The sequence below is a fragment of the Hordeum vulgare genome, chromosome 2H (assembly GCF_904849725.1).
Source record: "Hordeum vulgare subsp. vulgare chromosome 2H, MorexV3_pseudomolecules_assembly, whole genome shotgun sequence".
NCBI classification, from domain to species: domain Eukaryota; kingdom Viridiplantae; phylum Streptophyta; class Magnoliopsida; order Poales; family Poaceae; genus Hordeum; species Hordeum vulgare.
In genome coordinates, this window is record NC_058519.1 from 483,135,657 (window position 1) to 483,150,543 (window position 14,887).

Sequence of the window (14,887 nt, forward strand, 5' to 3'; positions counted from 1 at the left end):
AGATAATTTCTTAAAATAAGGCCCACGATCTAATTACTAATATACGTATGTAAGCAAGGAGCACCATAATGTAACAGATGTCCAAATAAAAATAGGATGTAATAGAATGGAAAGACGTATGATGTGTTGACATATAGAATGAAAATGCTTCACATCCTCTTCAATGAGATACGAATGAGTCAAAACAGTATCACCTAAACAACCATGATCTTGATGCAGCAGATACACCTATAGTTTTAGATCACGATAGTTGAAATGCAACAGAACAAAGGGGTTGTTGTGATGAAGAACCTGAAAGTATAAATGGCCACCCATATATGGTTGTAATAATATTAAAACATTCAAATATAACCATTGTAGTTGCTTTCTCCTTCAGATGAAGCTTAATTCTACCGTTCACATCAATATCTAGCTGCCTCTTGGCACTTGAGTTCCAAAAGTTATATCAACAATTTACAGTACAATTATAGGCAACTATATTTGGTAGGTAGGTTCTGCATTTGTCTTTCCTTGAAACATAAGTGGGCTGGTTTACATGAATAATTTTGCATCCGGATTAGCAATTTAGCTCGTTCAAGGTTGCCTAAGAGTGAGCAGTTTTCCATAGCTTGCTACTGTCTATGAAGAATTATGTTTTATTGAAATTTTGAATGAATAATTATTCTAAAAAATTTAGTTTAGTCGCCTTCCATCAGTTTTTTTTTTTTGCACACTCAGAGGAATCTCGAGTTAGCTAGTATTGACTTCAACATCTCAAAGAAAGTTGCCCATTGGAAGTTTGGTACTGGACATCAGATAGGACAAATCGAAATTCAAGTGGCAACTACTAATAGAAGAAGAAAAATCAGCAATGATTGACAATCATGTCTCTTTAATATTCAAGGTCGATGCTCCATACCAGTTGACGGAAGGTGGACACTCAAACTTCAGAGAGTGAATCAAACATCATTATACTCGAAACTGATTTAATTCACGGGCACGGTGATTGTGTTGCATGAGCAAATGGAAACATATTTAACTCCCTTTTGCACCTGAAGTGTGTAAACATGACCAATCGACATTGTCATAGCTGGTTGTAGAAATACTAATAAGGTTAAGAATGCACAGCATTTTCAAGCCAATTTGATCATCACTGAACAACAATTTCCCCATATGAATCACAAAGAAATTCCAAACCAGTTTAATCACCACTGAAGGGCATTTTCCATCTCCAAAAGAAGAAGACATTTTCCTCGGATGTTAGTTGAGAGGAAGAGGAGTACTTACTTGCAGTATCCTTTGCTGCTTTTCTTGATTAGTTGCAGCATGGTATGGTGGGCATCTAGAAACAAGGAATGGTTGGTTGCGTGCGTACTTGAGGCGATGACATACTGGTCGTCGGGGGTGACCTTGATCCTGGTGGTGGCGGTCTCGAACCTCAGGTCATGGATCAGCTCGAGCCGCCGTTGGTACTCTGGAAGCAAGCAAGCAGCAACGACACCATGAGTGAATCAATAAAAAAACAGACAACAAAGTGAGAGAGAGAGGGATTCCCGAAGTGGGGGGGTGGCGGCTTGCATGCGTCCTTGCGGAGGGATCGCTTCTTCATATCAAGGACCCACGGGTCGACGTAGTTCTTGACGCCGGTGATGGAGGTGGACTTGAGCGTCCCCACCGCGCCGCCCTTGGCGGCCATGCCCGCCTCTTCTTCCGCTCCATCTACCGATCCATCAGCAAATCGACACGCAGAGCAACTAGGAAAGTGGGCGAGCAGCAGCGGCACCGGCGACCCGAGTGGGCGAGCGGCGGTGGCGTGGGAGCGAGTGGCGGGGGCGTGGGAGCGAGCGAGCGTGGGAGAGGTTTCCAATCGATAACGTGTGGGGGGTGTCAGGTTTCGTTATTAGCAATGGGGTTTCATTAGCCAGGATCAGTTTCGTTAACAACGTATTTAGATCATTGATGACGTGATTAGAGGGTCCAGATTTATAGTTGAATCTGCTCTCTCTTCCTTTTTTTAATGGTAGTAGATGATGGTAGCTACACATTCTTTGACATAAGTGCCTTTTTAATATATGAGGTGTCGAGTTTGAGTTGTATTTACACAGGTGTATTTTTGTTGTATAAAACTGACTTTTTCTCACATTTTTTTGTATTTTTATTATTTTTTTAACACAAGTGTCTTTTTGCTATGTAGAAAGGGTGTTTTCTCACTTCTATTTGTCCTTTTGTTTGCCTTTTTGGTATAATTATCTATTTACTTACTTTCGTTATAGAGTTGTTTTTCATAGTTTAAAATAATTTATGAAAATAATTAGAGCTAAAAATTGAGGTCGTGCGTAGCTATCACCATGATGCTAATTATTGCTGAAGCGAATCTGCATTTGTTCGAATCCAATCAAAGTTTAAGCAAACAAGGCCTTCAACTCCAAGAGCAAGTGTTTAAGTGAAGCCGGAGAGGAAATCTTCACCCACTAGTTGTAAGCATGCCTACACCCTTGTGAAGTTTGGTAAACCTTACTTAGGACCTGTTTTATGAGACTTGCTCCCAACATCTAGCATCTTTTGATTTTCCTTCTTTACCTGCAAAATTCCCCATTTTTGTGATCCAATGACAAATTAATTAGATTAGCACTGTTGGATCATTAACCAATTTCTTCCAAATACAATGTCATTTCTACATCTCCATATAGTCCAAAAATAGAAATAACCCCACCTAAACTTAGTCTCTTTTTGGATAAATTTTAATGAATGTACAATTTTCTAAAACAAAAAATCTGAAAATCGACGACCGTTTTTTAAAATGTACCAAGAATTTCTAAAGTTCAAAGAATCATAAGTTTTGAATAAATACAAACATTTTGAAAATCACAACCAAATTTTGGAAATTTTGAACAATTTTTTAAACCAACCATGAACATTTGTTGAAAAAAGGAACAAAATTTGAAAAGTCAAACATTTTACGAAAACAGAAATACTTTCAAACCACGAACATATTTTAAAATTCTAGAAGATTTTTTGAATTTGTGAACAGTTTTTGAGCCAGGGATATTTTATGAAATTCCAAAGAAATTTTGAAACCATGGTCATTTTTTTAATTTGTCAAGAAACTTTGAAAAACAGGACAATCTCTAAAAATTCCGAAACAAAAAGTGAAACTACCAACATTTCTGAAAACATGAACATGTTTTGAAATCCTAATTTTTTTTGGATATATAAATTTTTTCTGAAAAACATGAATAGTTTTTGAAATTCCGAACAAAAATTGTGAAACCACGAACATTTTTTAAAATTGTGATCAATTTTGCAAGAACAGGAAGGTTTTTGAAATTTCGAACATTTTTTCAAAAATGGGAATATTTTATAAAATTACAAAGAATATTTAGAATTTACGAACACATTTTAAATAGGAAAATATAAAATGAAAATGAAAAGAATAGAATAGAAAGTAAAAAGAAAACCATAAAAAAACTAACCAAAAACAATAGGAAAAAGGAAACTGGCTCAACTCGTATGCTAACTTATCTATAATGGGCCTCGGCCTACTAGAGGGCTTGGCCTCGTTAGCCTGTGCAAAGGTCCACCTATTTGACACAGTATCTCCAACAGGTAGGCAGGGCCGGTCCTAATATTTCTGGGGCCCAGGGCGAAACTGTAACTCTGGGCCCATACTAAGAAGATCAAAATAATCAGCTAATTCTTTTATGAATCATTTTTTTACTTAGTTAATTATTGTCAATATTGTTCCATAAAAATACAAAAATATATATATCAAGTGAAGATTAGTTTGCATTCAAAATGAGTTAATTAAGGGAAACAACATTTGTGAAGGCTTGAAGTTTCAAACTACATTCCCAACATCAAAATATCATTTACCTACCTGACGTCCAGGAGTGTCAGTGGCCTTCTTATATAACCATGTTTTGATGGTAGTTATGCATGCGTGCATGCATGGCGGAGAGCCCAAGACCATCTTCAAATTTCGAAATATACCTACAATTCTTCAAAAAGAAAAAAAAACAGAAGTTAACTTGCAATCATATGATATGACAACAGTTTATCTGAGGAAAGATTAGTATAAAGGCAAAGAACGACTACCATAAACATAGCTGGCAAATTTTAACCGAGAAGGTGATCAGTGTTGTCCCTGCAAAGTCTAAATCGAAGTAAGAAAAAGTCAACCAAAAAACATTGCGACATCAAAAGCAAAGGGAACAGCTGAACCGGAACACAAACTATTTTTTATGCACTGCGGCACATCGAGCCCTGCTAAGAGCTAGCCAGTGATGCATCATTGGAACGCGAACAAATAGGAAAGGGCAAAGATTGAAAGAACAGGGATGGCCTTGTAAGTGGGGTGGCTTGTCTTGCACATGAGAGGGCATCTCGCGAACAGAGATGAGAACTATGGGACCTCGAAGAACACCGGCGAGGCGCATGGCGGAGATTGGATTTTCTTCGGTGGCACCACTCACGATCAAAGTTTCGGGGAAATAGAATCATCGCGAAGCAGGCGAACTCGCGACTGGAAGAAGAAATACGGGCCGACATGGGCTACGTAAGTCTGCGTAACTTCCTCTTGGGAGGGTCTTGGGTCGCAGCGAACCCAAAAGGGGGCCCTTCTAGCACCGGGGCCCCGGGGCGACCGCCCCGTTCGCCCCCCCCCCCCCCCCCCTCTCAGGGTCGGGCCTGCAAGTAGGGTCGCGCTGGATAAATTGTTTTTTTTGCATGTGCAGCCGTTCCGAACGCTCAAGCAAAAACACAAAAAGCGCGTGACATAAATGGTTCATCACGCGGAACGAAACGGCATCGCGCGCTGTTTATTTCGTGCGCCCGCTCCCGCGTGTTGTACACTCGAGTGTCCGCGCCCTGACTTCGACCTACCGCCATATCCAGGCACGGGTGTCGCCACCCACACCTTTCCATATGCTCCGATGACCCGACGACGCGTCCCCGACTATCGTCGCGCCGTCACTGCTTCCTCCACCTCCCTCTGGGCGTCGTTGTCCCTCGATCGCGTCATTCCTCCGACGAACAGCGCTCGACCGCTCACTGCAGCTCGGCGCCAACAAGGTGTTTGACAAAACGCTTGCAAAATATGTACTGCTTCAATTTTACAATTTTTTACATGAATTTGGTGCATGTTGTTTGTAGTTTTTATAGACTGGTTTAAATTCAATATTACAGATAAGTTCATCATATGATTCTTCCGACAAAGAATTTGATATTGAAGGTGAGGAGGAACTTCCAGTGATCCTATGATATTTGATATTGTTGCCTCCTATCATGTCATTTGACGTGTCGAAACACATGACGATCTTCAGAAGGATCTAATCAAGGAGTGATGGGAATGAAATGACCGACAAAACGAGTGATTTGTATGTTTAATGTTGTATTTTTGAACTATTTGTTGTATTGAAAAATAAACTATTTGTTTGGGTTATAATAAAATTGAACTATTTATTATTATTTTTTATGTGTTTGATTTTTTGGTTTTCTTTGAAGTGTCAAATGTTGTTTGTGTTGAAGGCGTGCGGTGTTTTTTTTACAGCGTCAGCTGAAGCGGTTCGCGTGTGTTATATTTTACAGCGACCGCTGAAGCCAGCGCTCTGCCACGCGTAAACAGATGTTGTTTGGGTGATGTATCTTTATCGTTGGAGATACTCTTAGAGGATTTGCAACAGGAGGACGGTCAAGCGGGCGCTCTATGGGCATCGTTGGATGCGAGATGTGTCGCGTGAGCTACCTTCTGATAGTTTGGTGAAATTCTTCCATCTTTGGGAGGCACTTCATGCGATGCAGCCTGAGCCGGATGTGCAGGACGAGGCGGTCTGGAAGCGGTTCAACGGTACTTCATATTCTCCTGCCTCTGCACAAATTTTGTCTGTGCGAAACCAGTTGCTGGATTTTTCATATGATTGGCGCTTCATTGTCGTATTTGGAATCCGGAACGCCCGGTTGCAACATGGGATGCATGACCTTCCTTGTTCCTTCTGCGTGCTTCCTTTGTGAGCAAGAGGAAGACACCACGGATCATATTTTGATGCAGTGTGTGTACTAGACTGGTAATATTATGAGGCTGGTTGTAATGGGGAGTATCATATACTAGTATGATACTCAACTCTTTCTTTCTTCATTTAATTCTATGCCACATCATTAAAGTTGTCTAGTTGGCATGCATGATACTAGCTATGATACTCTCATTACGACCAGCCTATGCAGCGTGTGTACGTACTAGACTCCCATTACGACCAGCCTGATGCAGCGTGTGTACGTACTAGACTGGTATGGTTCGATTGCTTTCAGGTGACACAGCTGGACTTTTCGCTCATACTTTCTAGGATTGACAAACTTGAAGATTGGTGGGGCAGAACTCGAAAGAGGATCCACAAAGAAAAGACGCCAGGATTTGATTCCTTGGCGATGCTCACTTGCTGGACGCTTTGAAAACAACGGAATGCAAAGGTCTTTAATAATCGATCGCAACAACTTCCCATGAGGGACCAGACACGGTTCATCTTTCAAGAGCTAAGAATGTGGGTGAATGCAGAAGGACGAAAGAAAGATTACGGCTATTTGTGAGCAATAGAGTGCAGGTCTAGAAGTGGATGTGTCTTTGTTTTGCTTCGGTTTTTTATTTTGCCTTCTCCCTTCTAGCTGTTCTTCTTCGGACATGTATGTACTGATCCTGAGCTTATATGAGTCGGATAAACAGTAAAATTTCAACAACAAAAAAACAGATATTTTTTTGTGTGAAACACGGACAAATGTTTTGATAGCTGGAAAATTTCATCACCAGATGTCATTCATTGAAAATGTGGCCAAAAAAAAAACCAATCTTCGAAAATATTATTTTTAAACGCATTTTGGAGCATCGATTTTGTCTTTCTTTTTACCACGTTTTCCACTAATGTTGTTTCATGATGAAATTTTACACGCTGTCAAAACATTTGTCGATGTTTCACACACAAAATATTATATTCGTTTTAAGAAAAAACTTATTATTGTTTTTTTGCTGTTACCTGAGCTCAGGATTAGAACATCACTTTCCTTCTTCTTGCTTCTCACTTGGACAGAAGCTTTGTATTATACAAGTGAGAAGCTTTGTATTATACTCTTCCCTTCTATAAAGAAAGGGCACTGCTAGGCCCGGTGCGCCGGCCCAAGTAGTTGCGCCGGTCGTGCCCTAGCCGTCCGATGCAGCCAGCCCTACCGTTCGATCTGCGTTGACTTCTTTTTTTTCGAGCGTAGCCCCACCCCGCCCCGCACTGATGCAAGCCGCCTCGTCCCCACCGCAGCGCCGCAAACCGCACCCCGCAGCGCCGCAAAGCCGTCCCGTCCTCGCCGCTGGTTGTCGTCCTTGCAGCTCCTGTCATGGTCGCTCCCCGTCGTTTTTTTAAAAAGCTTCAACCGCAGAGCCTTCTGCCCCCACGTCGGCCCGTCCCTGATCCGCGGCTGCGGCGGCCGGATCCGCGGCGGCGACAGGCAGGATTAGCTCGAGGAGGGTCTTCCCCATCTATCACGGGACCTAGGGTTTGCTTCAACCATGTTTACATCTAGAATCAACTACTTGCTCCCATGGATTTGGGCTCAAGCTTTGGGATGAGCTTCGTTGCCAGAATACGGTTGCAACAAAACAGAATGACGGATGTAGCAAATTTGTATAATAGTTGTAGCATTTTGCCTCACGTGAAGAAAAAAAATTGTCGGTGGAAGCAACAAAACAATACGGTTGCAACAAAAACAGAACGAGGATGTAACAAAATATATAATGGTTATAGCATTTTCCCATCATGGTTGCAGCTCGCCATGCCAACGGTTATAGCAAAAAAACAATATGGTTGCAACAAAACAGAATGACTGATGTAGCAAATTTGTATAATGGTTGCGGCATTTTTTCATCATGGTTGCAACTCCGTCTACAAACTCCGACGAAGTTTGGTTGCAACTCTCACGGACGTGGTTGTAACTTTTTTTATCAACGGTTGTAGCTTTTTTTTTGAATGCTTGCAGCTTTTGTGATACGTGGTTGTAGCATTCACGACATCATCCCTGCAGATCCTCGTGCAGCAACCTCATCTGCCGGCCATGGGATCACCCGCCCGCCGTCGCCATTCTGGTTGCAGCTCCTCCCGTCTGCGGTTGAAGCTCCCGTGTAGTCGGATGTAACTTTTCCGTCCACCATGGATCTGACGGGAACGAAGAACAGATGTGACAGAGACGAGAGGAAGAATAGGTCGCTGGAGAACGTGCCCGCCACCGCCGCTGCGGGCCCTGTCACCGGATCCGCCGGTCCTGTCACCGGAGCAGCCACCAGCCCTGTCGCCCTCCCAGTCGCCCCTGTCGTTCGAAAATGGTGTGGATGAGATGCAAATGACCGGTTGAAGCAAATCGGTGGTAGGTGAAAAAAAAAACAGTCCACATGAAGCTGCGGGCGTGTTTCGGTCGCTGTAGATCAAACGGACCTAGCGAGTCTGGTGGGACGTGCCGGCTGAAAACGTTTACATAAAGAAATAGTACGCTTTAACTGTCGAAGAAAAAGGAGGTGTGGCAAATAGCACGTTTGTTTCTGGTATAAGTGGCCAAAAGGGAATTGTGTAGACAGTTGAGGGGCCGAAAAACATATTTTTCTCATTTCATTGTCATTAGCTCATTAGAAAAAACGATAATGTGTCAATATGTTATGATATTATTGTTAGTATATCTTCCAGAAAACAGCTTAGTTCAGATTGAGCTATCAAAAATACTAGGAGATAAGAACGAATAGCTTATTGATGGTACCGTCCAAACAAAGTGTCGGATGAAGCTACCGAAACATTCAGAACACAGGTACAGGTTGATTCTACTAGCCACCTCTAAGAGGTGAATTATACACCATAGCCCATAGGTGCCGACACATCATCTCTCAACGCCGGGAGAAGGCGGTTCCTCTCCTGGAAAGTACTTTGGCAGAACGGAATGCACAAAAACTGGACACCACTAGATGGAAACTGATGAACAATGCGCAAGGTTTTTTGGTGGTAGTGCTAGGGTTAATGAGGTACATAGATGACGGGTCATCGCACTAGGATCAAACGCGCATTCTCTTTACATCATTCTCGGGCACACTCGCATCCGCACCATTGCCACGCGCGGTGGCATCACCTGGTTTTGCAACCTACAGATCAACATGGAGCAATCTTCAGAGACAGTCCTACGGTATGTAAAAGAACTTTATGTTCTCGCAAGGAGAAAGAGGTTGCATGTCTACTAGGCATGAGCTCACCTTCTCATCAGGAACAAGAGCATATCTTTCAGAGGGTGACACCCAAATTTTAGCTGAAAACATCACGAAGCACCATCAGTTGTCTGTCTGAAAACACGCACCTGCTAGTATCTGCGGCTAGAGCGCATTTGGTACCAACCAACCTGCAAATGGAATAGCTGCTGAAGACTCCAGCTTCTTGCAACCAGGACCGTCTGGGCTTAGGGCATCAATAATCACAGGTGTGTTCCTTCAGGATTGGGCAAAGATGATATTTTGTTAGTTCACGCTATGACAGGTGATCTAGGGCTAGTTCAAATGAGTGCTTCACTTAAGATGGGGAATAAAAACATTAAACAGGAACCACCTGTCAACTATTTCCCCATGACCGAGTTGTCCACTAGTACCCCTTCCCCATGCAAACACATTTTTCTTTTCTGTGAAAGCAAGAGTGTGCCTCCATCCACAAGCAACTTGGGCAACTTTCTGCAGCACCACCACAAGGTATGGAAGTTTGAAATTATTATTCACGTGAATCAATGAGAGGATTTGAGCATAAATATGCTGGTTATGACTTCTATGAATCATTTAGCACTCCCAAACACATGCCATACCTGTTCCTCAGGAAAATTAACCTGGGCTGGGGAACAGTGATCAGCATTATCGCCAGCTCCAACTTGCCCAAACTGCAGATAAAAATATGAGACGATTAGTGCAGATAAAGATAAACCACCTGGACAAGTGAAAGATGAAACACCGGAAAAATAATATGTCGAAACATAATATGCCAGTACGACCGGTTTTCAGAAAAGTAGTCGGAATTCAAGCCAAGCTCAGCATACAGGCACCGTTTATAACAATAGTAAAATAAATTGAATGAGATTACAAAAAACCAGTCCACCACTAGCTGTAGCATTGTGAAAAAACTTATCAAATGACGACTGGGATAATGAAAGGGCTCAAATCTAGGGATCTGCCAGAACTCCATTCATTCTGACTGGTCATTACTCATTAGTAAACACTAAGTATTGTATAGCCCAATCGATGAGTTATGACTCAACATACTTCCAAAGCCAAGCATCTGTAAAGACTTTCTATCCTATATAAAGTGGTTGAACTTTAGCAAACAATGGTGATTCTCCTAGTAGAAATTATAATAAATGATTGCATTCTGAAACCCGGTTGATCCTGTTTAAATTAATATGAGTCTTATCTTGTTTTCTCTGTGTGGAGGAATCTTTTGATTGTCATGAAATGGTGATGCCGTAGCAACAAATGCATATAAAAAGTTGATTAAGGCTTGGGTACCACATTAGAGATTCATTTCGAGTATTTGGTCTTTTGAAATCGTGAACAAAACCACGCAATAGAAGACTTCCTTGTGTAGTTTTACACAGATACCAACCATACGACGGATAAAGAAAAGTAGATGGACATTGATGATGACCTTGTTCCATCCCCATCCATAAAGTTTTCCATCTGATGTAAGTGCCATTGTGTGCCTCCATCCACCTGAAATCTAAATCAGATAGAGCATATGTATATATTATTAACCTTCTTCACAGACCTCAATCACCAATCAATCAGCACATATGTAGTATGTAACAAAAGAAAACTTGATAGCTCCAAGACTTTAGTCTGGCCCGAGGAATTCTGCAGGCTGAATAGCATATGATAGGTTCTGAGTTGCTTGGAGGACTACAAAAGTAACACCACACTGCCTCTAGATAGCCCTATGAGCTTGCATGAAGATGTAATCATACAGATTGCATCACACAGAATGTAGTTGGTATTAGCTAGTACCTGGGATGTAGAGCTATCCTTTAAGGCTTCTACTTTATGTGGAACTAGATGATCTTCAAAATCGCCATGACCAAGCTGACCATATTTACTCCAACCGTAAGTGTACAAACTACCGGAGGAGGAAACAGTAATGGTATGGCGCCATCCGCATGCAACAAGCACCATCTTGTCTCCCTACAAAAGTGCAAGTAACAAGAATAAAGATAAACCTGGAAGCATAAGAATAAACAGGGCAAGTAAGAAGAAGAGACAAAAAACAAAAAACTAACGCCTTCCATAGTCGGAACTGTAGAAGACAGCATTGCATGTAATTTCAATGAATAAAATCACCTATGGATGACTGGACAGGGATGGCTAGATGGGCATATATAAGCTTCTACTAGTCATCTCAGAGAACAATATGTATTCTAGATGTTTCCATTTAGGCAAGAGATTCTTCTGCAGTGTTAGCTATTTAACTATGAAGCATGAAAATACATGGGTAGTACTGCACCAGACAGGAAGCCAGTCCTTATCTTTGAATACTAGTCCTTCATATTCATCATTAATTAGTTCTATGATGACACTAACAGGGATATGTTGGGTGCTTGATAATACCACTCCAGAACACAGATATAGATGGTTCTCCAAAAAACAAAACAGATATAGATTGAATTTTTTTTTAGAAAAGGAGGCAAAGCCCCGGCCTCTGCATCGAGAGATGCACGCAGCCATAGATTATTCCATTTTTATGTATTAAGTAATGAAGGCATTAGTAGGAGTGCATCTGTGGGTGTAAATGTTAAGCAAGTCATGCCAATTTAGATCATTACCTCCACCGAAGATACTTTTTCAGGAACAAATCGGTCATTCCGATCACCAAGACCCAAGTTTCCATATCGACCCCAGCCCCATCCATAGATATCGCCATCTTCAGTTACTGCAGCAGTATGTTCGGCACCAGCAGCAATCATCTTCACAGAAATACCCTATACATTTTGGACCATTAGCTCTTAATAACCTTGCACATCATATTCATTAGAAGGTCAGCATGTGTACATTCTCACACAAGCTTTATTATATTTGTTGATAAATTTTGAGAAGATAGAAGTATACTTAAAGGTTATTTGTTTAATCATTAACGCGGTGCTATTCACTGATGTCTATATCAGAGTGGTACCTATGTATAAATGACGGAATGCCCATCCCAATAACCTGACAGGATCCCACCTACACTACATGTCATGTTGGTCTGTATAGGAGTGTTGCAAACCATAACAATGATTTTCACATGACATGCTTCCCCGGTAGGGAATCCCTACCGTAACAAAATGCGATCAAAAGATTGTTGTCATGGACAAATATCAAAGAAGATGACACTAGATTATTATTTTTCTTGTACCATATATTTGCATCTGCTATCTAAAAATAGCACATAAGAAGAATATTGCACCTCAAAAGCTTGAATCGTTTGTGGGAGCAGCGAATCTTCAGTAGTTCCAAGACCAAGCTGGCCATTTTGGTTACGCCCCCAACTAAAACAAGCATGTATCAGAAGTTCAGACTAAGTAACAGTCACTCGAAGATCAGCAAGAGCAATGCAGTGCAGGTATCTTATCAATTGCCGAAAAGTCCTCTCAGCAACACATAGTATCTTTTCCATGTTTTGAAAGGCGGCTGGTACATACTGTTGCTAGCCGTCTTACCTGAGCACTTCACCGGCCATGGTGACGGCCAGGCAGTGGCTATCCCCACAGGCTAGCTGCTTGATCTTGATCCCCTGCAGCGCCTTGACCGGCTGGGGCGTGAAGACGTCGGTGGAGTTGCCGTGGCCGAGCCTCCCGAAATCCCCCCACCCCCAGCTGTAGACCTGGTGCTCGTCCTCGGAGTAGGCGGTGGTGTGGTCCGCCCCGCAGATGACGGACGTGATCCCCGGCGCGTCGAAGCCGCTGATCACCGTCGGCACGAGCCGGTCCTCCGCGTCCCCGTGGCCGAGCTGCCCGTCCTCTCCCCTGCCCCACGTGCACAGCACATTGCCCGCTGCAAAGCACAAGCCGCCGCCGCCGCCGCCACGGCACGGACCCGTCAGCACCACGATCCACACTAACACCTGGACCTGGAAAGAATCCCCGCCCTGTGCGCGCCGAGACGACGCTCGACGAAATGCTCCCCATGCCCGGAAAGAAAGAAAGAAAGAAAGAAAGAAAACGGTCCGTTCGACTTACCGAGGAGGGCGACGGAGTGGCTGGCACCGGCGGAGACGAGGACGACAGCGGGCGGCGCTTCGTCGGCGACGGCGGATAGGGCCGCGTCCATCTGCCGATCGCCGATCTGGGCTCTCGCGGCCACCCGAGAGGGGTGAACTCAAGTGAGCGGATGAAAATATCTGGGAGGCCGCCAATAATTATCGGTAATGATTATGCTAAGCGACACCAAGAATGGCGATGGCTAGGGAGGGAGGGAGCCAGGGAGGCCAGGGGCGGGTTTAAAGCGGGCCGGGACCCGGAGGCGAAGGCGAGAAGGGACGGCGGCCGCGGTGGGACGGGATGGGATGGGATGGGCGACCTGCCGACTGCCGTAATAAATGTGCTAGCTAGCGTACGTACAAGCCCATCCCATGTGACGCTTCACAGCGCGCTCCGGTGACTGTAGTAGTAGAAGCTCGGCGAGATGGATTACCGCGCGTCATTAAGGGCGGCAAAGGTGGACGACGACCGCCTCCCTTTGCTTCTTGGCCGGAGAGCGGGCGGGTGTTTCGCTGACGCGTGGCCTCGTGACCGGTGGTGGTCCAGGCCTGCAGCGGGTGGGTCTGCTCTGCGAGAGGTTGGGGGTTTGGGGAATGGAGACGGAGGCGGAGGTGGAGGTGGAGGAGGACCACTCGTTCGGCCCCGGCGAGTGAAGAGACGAGAGCGCGCGACGTCGCCTTCCCCGGCTTATCTGAATTTTAAACTCGCTGCGCACCAACCCCTGCCTTTTTCTCTCGGCTTCCAAATCAGATGGATACGGTTGCGTCTGGATCATCGCCGTACGGGTACGTTGTATGTATCGTGCGTGCCAGGTTTGCCTTTTTTTCTTTTCTTTTTTAAAAAACTAGTACAAATACCCGTGCGTTGCAACGGGCAAAAAATATCATAAAACCTATTTCATGTGTTAGTATGCGTCATTTATTATATATAGTTTTAATAACCATCATTAATAATTTTAGAACTGAGACATGTTGTGAAAATAACATTTTTTGGAACACATGTTTTTCTGAAATAGAATTTTTGAAACATTGTGATTAATTTAAATGGTCTTTTAAAAAAGTTAGAACGTTTTTTCAGAAAATTTGAATTTTTTTAATAAAAGCATGAACATATTTAAAAGCATAATTTTTTTAGTGCAAGAAGAGTTTACAACACTCCTTATCTTAAAAAGCACACATGCTCGGTGCTAGCACGTATAACAACATCTAGTAGCTTTTGGTCGGTGCAGCCAATTAAAAAAGCATTCCACACTAAGCTATCTCCCACCGCATGGACCTTATCCGCATCACCATTCTTCCAGGCCCTGCTCTCCTTTCTCTTCTTCGTGCTCCAGCCACACACACACCCACGGGAGCGTGAGGTGCTCTAGTCCACTTGGAAATTGGATTGTCCAAATGGTGCACTCCAGAAGAAAGCGGGTGCACATGGGGGCGACTTCTCTGCCACATCGCTGAAGGAATTAGATGGATGGCTAATGAGATTGGTCGGGCCTGCACATGTGGCGGCTGGGTTTGTGGCGGAGGCGTGGCAACGGTGACCGGCGGCTGGGTTTGTGGCGGAGGCGTGGCAACGGTGGCCGGCAGCTGCTTTATGTGGCCGTGCGGATCTGCGCCCAGGCTTCAGGCTCCGGATCGGCGTG

General features: G+C 43.7%; 1 protein-coding gene across 1 annotated transcript; it reads right to left on the bottom strand.

Moving 5' to 3' along the window:
- Positions 1 to 8,730: 8,730 nt before the first annotated feature.
- Positions 8,731 to 13,915, bottom strand: LOC123426768 (ultraviolet-B receptor UVR8-like). The gene is made up of 11 exons (XM_045110649.1): positions 13,228 to 13,915; positions 12,709 to 13,042; positions 12,456 to 12,537; positions 11,836 to 11,991; positions 11,024 to 11,197; positions 10,668 to 10,739; positions 9,835 to 9,906; positions 9,588 to 9,706; positions 9,385 to 9,470; positions 9,242 to 9,294; positions 8,731 to 9,133 (listed from the first exon to the last, which is right to left on the bottom strand). Exons 1-11 carry the CDS (start codon positions 13,316 to 13,318, stop codon positions 9,047 to 9,049), a joined length of 1,326 nt encoding a protein of 441 aa, XP_044966584.1. The 5' UTR covers positions 13,319 to 13,915; the 3' UTR covers positions 8,731 to 9,046.
- Between the last annotated feature and the right edge of the window lie 972 nt (positions 13,916 to 14,887).